Source organism: Borostomias antarcticus, assembly GCF_949987555.1.
Source record: "Borostomias antarcticus genome assembly, chromosome: 5".
Classification (NCBI taxonomy): Eukaryota; Metazoa; Chordata; class Actinopteri; order Stomiiformes; family Stomiidae; genus Borostomias; species Borostomias antarcticus.
The window spans coordinates 521,722-529,221 of record NC_140238.1 but is presented as its reverse complement, the minus strand read 5'-3'; the positions used below and the strand labels follow the sequence as shown (position 1 = coordinate 529,221).

Genomic DNA, 7,500 nt, shown 5'->3' with positions numbered 1-7,500 from the left:
TTGTTTCCTTACACCCGTCCACTCACATCCAGCATGAAGCACCTTCACCACTCGTATCACTGATGGTACTCACTGACAGGAAACACTTCACCCTACCTAAAACTAATGCTGTAAAGAAATCAGTAATGTACGGTATAGAGCTATGCCAATCTGGAACAAACTACCACTGAATTTAATCCAGATTACCATTAAACTCATCTTTAAAAAGAAATGAAGAAGAGAAATCACTCAGATATATATAATGTAATCTATGTGTTGATGCGTTGTATTTATACGGCCCTGTTCAAGGTATCCAGGCACGTCTCAGACAGGCTACACTTGAGATTCAGAGATTCAACAATGTAAAAGAGCTACCTCTGGCTATTATTTCCTTTTTGTTTTTCTCATTTATTCCGTGTTATTGTTCGAATATTGTGTATGTACATAGTGTATTGAATGTTTTATTTGGTCTCTTTGTGTGGACCCCAGGCTGAATAGTTGTTGCTGAGGTAAAAAAACGAATGTGGATCCTAAATAAACATGAACATAAACCCTGGGGGGGATTCGGATAACTGAGAGAAACCGTGAAACTCTTCAGATCTGGAACATGGACAGAAGTTTAAAACCTTTCCGGCTTTTACTTTGTGCAGAAGTCAGCTAACTTTGTGAAACAGCCTCCTGATGTGCCTCCATTTTGTTGTGTCTTGTGTATAGACCCAACAGTATTATCCTCCAATTCCCGGCTTGTTTCATTCAACTATCAGCTCACATCACAACGGGGTTTCCCCCTGCAGCTCCCAGCAGGGGGCCTTTCTCTGTACTGTCCACCATGATTCTCCTCCAGCTAATGAATAAAACATAGTTGCCCTGTTTGATTACAAATGTATAAAAACACTGGGGCTTCTCAGCATTCTGCATATGTCCCAAACTGTCTTTTTATGGAAAACCATGGTGGCGATACGTGACCCAGAAAATAGACAGGCTTTCCCAGAATCCCTAAAATGCTGCACTCCGTATAATCACTACCCCCCCCCCCCCTTTAAATCAGGAACACACAAATGACAGACCTGGTTCTGCTACCAACAGGAAGTGAGGAACACACATACTATAAGAATAGCCCCATTCCCCTGGCAGGTCCCTTCAGACACCACGCTGCGCAATTAAATGACCTCCTCACCGTGACAGACAACCTGTTTACTGATCCTGTTTGCTCAAATGAAGACGGGGTAGGTCAAATGTGACCGTTTGTGTGTGTGTATGTGTGTGTGCATGCGCGTGCGTGTGTGTGCGTGTGTGTGTGTATGTGTGTGCGTGTGTGTATGTGTGTGCGTGTGTGTGTGTGTGTTTGCAAAGGCAAAGCAAACATATCTGGCAGCTTGTTGACCTACCTTACTGTTCAGACTTTAATGAGTATCCCCCTGACAATTCCACTTAACTACCACACACACACACACACACACGCACACGCACACGCACACGCACACACACACACACACACACACACACACACACACACACACACACACACACACACACACACACACACACACACACACTACTGTATACTGCCACATGCACACCATCCCCCCCACTCAAACAGACAGATTGCTTTGCCTCAAACCAAGGAGGTACCCTGACAAGGCCACACTACTTTATGATATATGACCATGACTTTGCTAGCTACACCACACACACACACACACACACACACACACACTCACACTCACACACACACACACACACACACACACACACACACACACACACACACACACACACACACACACACACACACAGAGTGCAGGCAGCATTGCTGCAGTTCTATTAACAGAGACATGTCCTGTGCAGACATGAATGTTGATGTGGGAGAGGAGAGGCTACATTGATGGAGATCCTCTCGGACTGGTGACCACCGGTCAGCCTCTCTGGACATCTGTTTGACTGCTCAAATGACAAATGCCTTGGCAGCCGGAGAAAGAGGAAGTGGTCGTGATTAAGATGGTTCTCGCACACGTGTCACTTCCTGTCTCCGCTGCCATTCATCAACCTGGCCCAGACTGACCTCCGCAGAAATACATTCTCCATTAAACTCCAAGAGAAAAATGGTCTGTCTTCTCTTTTTGTTCCGTAGTTCCACAAGCCTCCTGGGCGTGCTCCATTACCTCCACCAATGGCTGCCCGCTCTAATCAAGATCCTCTGCCACCACGCTAAATATGCACATGATCCATAATCCACTATCCACACAACATCCACTATCCACACAACATCCACTATCCACACAACATCCACTATCCACACCACATCCACTATCCACACAACATCCACTACCCACATCAGAGGGTAACGTGGTGGAACAGTTCTTCTTTCCCAATCAAGTGCTGACTGCATTAACCATTAGGGGCAGCGTATATGGAAGTGTGAGGCCATCGATAATAAGCAGGCGAAAACAGTAGAATCAGTGTTGCTGTGTTTATTATCTATGGCGTTTCATTGCTCTGAGTGTCAGTGGTTTAAATCCTCCCAGGGGAGACTGAACGAGAAGAGAGTTGTTTATTCTGTAAGAGATGTCATCCCTGGTTTCTCTTTAGGGCCGTGTGTGCTTCTGACCTCTGGGGGTTTGCATATGTTTTGACTCCCATCCAGCCAGAGAAACGTGTTTGTTTGGTTCCAGATGCTCGACTAGGACGGGACAGTTCAGCGTGGCAGTGAGGTGTGTCCCTCACACAGGGAAGGACATGTCCACCATCTTATTAGAGGTGTGTCCCTCACACAGGGAAGGACATGTCCACCATCTTATTAGAGATGTGTCCCTCACACAGGGAAGGACATGTCTACCATCTTATTATAGATGTGTCCCTCACACAGGGAAGGACATGTCTACCATCTTATAAGAGATGTGTCCCTCACACAGGGGCCACAGGGAAGGACATGTCCACCATCTTATTAGAGATGTGTCCCTCACACAGGGAAGGACATGTCTACCATCTTATTATAGATGTGTCCCTCACACAGGGAAGGACGTGTCCACCATCTTATTAGAGATGTGTCCCTCACACAGGGGCCACAAGGAAGGACATGTCCACCATCTTATTAGAGATGTGTCCCTCACACAGGGAAGGACATGTCCACCATCTTATTAGAGATGTGTCCCTCACACAGGGAAGGACATGTCTACCATCTTATTAGAGATGTGTCCCTCACACAGGGAAGGACATGTCTACCATCTTATTAGAGGTCAAGGTGTGACTGTAGAGCGAAAGGTACATGTTGTCCTAGAGGTGATTGGAAAATATAATTGCATGGTTCGCTGTGATTAACCATGGTTAATCTGATATTTGGGTCAAATTCAAGCTCCGATTAAATGATGTGTGATGTGTTATTGACATTTCTAAGATGTTTTGACCCATGTTGGGTTGAGGGAGGAAACACACAATTACAGTATCTGCAGTTCAGGTTCTGGGTTAAAAGTATCTCCAGCTAAAGGAGCCTGAAACATCGTCTACACAAGTGAAACTTGCTCAGTCTGTCGGTTTTTTCAACATTCTCACTTTTATCCCATGGGTTTCATTGCTGCATGTCTTTATTAGCTTTAAACATGCACACAATTAGCACAGAACCAAACCATGGACCTGACAAAGAACAGACCTGGGCAGCCTTGAGATAAAATAAAATGAAACAATGGTGTTGTTTAAAAAAATTCCATTAACGTGTTATGAATGCATTAACATTGACAGCCTTGGTACATACCAATTACTATGCCAATTAAGATTATGGTATGCTCATTGCTTTGGACTGTGATCCAAACTGTGGACTTTATTAATATTGTACATTCACCAAGTTAGTCGAGGCAATGTACAAACCTGACAAGAACAGCACAGCAGGGGGGGTTAAAATGACACGACAGCCTTCCAAGGATACTGTACACAACCAGGCTACAATCCCTCACATCTGCATTACACAGAGAACTGCTGGTGCCGCTAGCAAAGCTAACGTTCCTGTACGCTGGCCACATTGGTAAATGATAAATGGACTGCACTTATAGAGTATAGCGCTTTTATCCAAAGCTCTCACTCACCCATACATTCACACACCAATGGCGGCAGCTGCCATGCAAGGTGCTCATTGGGAGCAATTTGGGGTTCAGTGTCTTGGCCAAGGAGACTTCAACATGTGGACAGGAGGAGGCGGGATTCAAACAGCTGACCCCAAGATCATTGGACGACCCGCTCTACCACTGAGCCCCAGCCGGCCCATCTGTGGGTGTGTGAAGAGTTATATCTTTAATAGCGTGACCGCCAGCCAGGCCACTTTCTCCTGCCGCTCCTGTGAAACGGTCAGTGTGATTATATTTTCCTCGGTCACGCATTTTTATGGTCTCCCTGTTGGAACAGGTTTGTCGAGCTCTTTGTTCCAGCTGTCCAGACGGCCATGGATGATGGACAGGGGAGGTTTTCTCATATGAAAGAAAGGATCTCTGTTGCTTTTCATTTGTAAAGGAGAAACATAGTTCATTGCAAAAAGCTAAACCACATTTTTTTGGGTAAGAATAATGTTTCTATTTCTCATAAGTATTATGAGTAGATTATGTGAGTGTTTATACGTTTCAGTGAATATTTTAACAAAGCACTGATTTGAAGACACTGCACACCTGTATTGTACATCAAATCACCCATAACCCAACACTAACCAAACAATCCTTTCGAAACACCTGCCACGAGGACTTGCTGTCTCTAATTGGCTGCTTGCACTCTTGTATTTGCATATGCAAAACACTCTCACACCTGCATGCCAGTCTGACAAAACTGGTTCCGTTTGTTCCTGTGAACTGGCAGAGAGGGGAACACACATGCAGAACATTGTTCATAGCGCATGTCCTCATTTATTTAAGAAGAAAAAAGAACATATCTAGGCCATGTGGATATTTGTGGTAGAATGCAGGCAGATGATGAAGGGCTATGGGCTAATTTCTACATCTAGACCACAGGGTCTCTGAGTTTGGGTCTCTGGGGACAGAGGACTGTGTCTGTCTTCTGCTCCTCCACAGCGTTCTGGGGACAGAGGACTGTGTCTGTCTTCTGATCCTCCACAGCGTTCTGGGGACAGAGGACTGTGTCTGTCTTCTGATCCTCCACAGTCGTTCTGGGGACAGAGGACTGTGTCTGTCTTCTGCTCCTCCACAGCGTTCTGGGGACAGAGGACTGTGTCTGTCTTCTGCTCCTCCACAGCGTTCTGGGGACAGAGGACTGTGTCTGTCTTCTGCTCCTCCACAGCCGTTCTGGGGACAGGCCTTGTTCTGTGCTGCATATTTGATACAGCTAACAGGATCTGTCTTTCCCTCTCTTTCTGACTCTTTCAAACTCTCTGTTCATCCATCCATCCATCCATCCATCCCATCCATCCATCCATCCATCCATCCATCCATCCATCCATCCATCATCCATCCATCCATCCATCCATCCATCCATCCATCCATCCATCCATCCATCCATCCATCCATCATCCATCCATCCATCCATCCATCCATCATCCATCCATCATCCATCCATCCATCCATCCATCCATCCATCCATCCATCCATCCATCCATCTATCCATCCATCATCCATCCACCCATCCCTCCATCATCCATCCATCCATCCATCCATCCATCCATCCATCCATCCATCCATCCATCCATCCATCCATCCATCCATCATCCATCCATCTATCTATCTATCTATCCATCCATCCATCCATCCATCCATCCATCCATCCATCCATCCATCCATCCATCCATCCATCCATCCATCATCCATCCATCATCCATCCATCCATCCATCCATCCATCCATCCATCCATCCATCCATCCATCCATCCATCTATCCATCCATCATCCATCCACCCATCCCTCCATCATCCATCCATCATCCATCCATCCATCCATCCATCCATCCATCCATCCATCCATCTATCCATCCATCCATCCATCCATCATCCATCCACCCATCATCCATCCCTCCATCCATCCATCCATCATCCATCCATCCCACCACCTCTCTCAGTTTTTTTTGCAGTTCAGGGTGAAAATGATCTGTTTACCCGTATCTATCTATTGCCCTACCATCTCTCTCCCTCTCTCTCTCTCTCTCCCTCCCTCTATCTCTCTCTTTCTCTCTGTCTCTATCTCTCTCTTTCTCTCTCTCTCTCTCCCTCTATCTCTCTCTCTCTCTCTGTCTCTCTCTCTGTCACACACAAACACATACTGTTTGTTCATCTGTCTCTTCCCGGGGGTTCGAGGTGGAAACGTTCGCGGTATGAGAAGGAAAAGTTGCATACGGCCGATGCAACGGTCTCCTCCTGCTTTCCGCTGGTGAAAATACTGCAGCAGGTTTGAATTTGTGACAAATCTTCACCTCCCAGGGAGACACTGTGGTTGTGTTTCCCCTGAAGGTTAAAACATATATTGTCTCAGTGTCTAGAAATACAAAGGGTGCACATTCACACACCAAGACTCTCGAAGACATAGAGGCTCCTTAATATTGTAATATCGCATAGAACCCTAACCTCCTAGAACGCCCCCCTCTTTCCCAGTGGTCGTAACTGTAGAACCGGAACACTACCCTCCTAGAACGCCCCCCTCTTTCTCAGTGGTCGTAGCTGTAGAACCGCAACACTAACCTCCTAGAACGCCCCCCTCCTCTCCCCCGGCCGTACCTGTACAGTGGGCGAGGAGCGGTGCTTCCTGGTGGTGGTGGTGGACATGGTGGTGGTGGTCTCGATGAAGGTGGTGGACATCTCGGGGGGCATGGCGGTGGTCCTGGCCGACCCGGCCACGCTGGGCACATCGCCCACCAGCCGCACGCTGCCGTTGATCTTGATGTTGGGGTTCCCCTCAGCGGCCATGTTGAGGACCTTGAGGCCGTCGTAGTAGAGGCCAGACAGCTGGCCCTGGAACGGACGACCACGGTCGCTTCCGCCGATGGTGACTGTCGCCTGGGTGTTGAATATGGTAAGCTGTCGGCCTACGGGGGAGACCCAGATGGAGGTCATTTACCACTCAGGTTAGTCATGTTTCTGGAGGAAGAGTTAGTTCTGTAGTCTACTGGACGCTCTGGTCTCTCAACGCCACAGCACACAGATCTCCTGCTCGGCTGGATTCATGATTCTCTCTGTTTGGGAGTCCTTGGACATCAAAGGTTCCTTACATAGAGGATTCCCTGAGATTGAGAGGGAGGTTGTAAGAGTGTCTGAGGTTTAACTATAAACAAAGATCAATGAGAGGTTGACCACTAGCATGGCATCGGGTAGCTGGACCCCAGTCAACCCAAAGTCACCTCTCATGGCTAGAGGGACGCGCCATCTTGGATGGGTTCACAGCAGAAAGGTCATCATGCTGTGATCTGTAATTACCAGGCTGGGATCTGAGATGGTGCAGCAGTAGATATGGAGGGAAAGGTCAAAGCTTTATAACCGTCTCCGCAAACAGACCCACTGGGATGCCTGTCTGTGATTGGCCAAAGCTAAATGGCCACAGTCAGGACC

General features: G+C 47.2%; 1 protein-coding gene across 10 annotated transcripts in view; it reads right to left on the bottom strand.

The window, feature by feature from the left end:
* LOC311308807 (neurexin-3a-like) overlaps nt 1–7,500 on the bottom strand; it is a gene marked incomplete at both ends in the record, with an annotated part of 277,100 nt that overhangs the window by 32,352 nt on the left and 237,248 nt on the right. For all 10 annotated transcript variants that reach the window (XM_084437862.1, XM_084437854.1, XM_084437861.1 and 7 more), the window contains one exon: nt 6,673–6,980. In XM_084437862.1, coding sequence (XP_084293988.1) covers nt 6,673–6,980 — 308 coding nt within the window. The remainder of the gene's footprint in view (nt 1–6,672; nt 6,981–7,500) is intronic.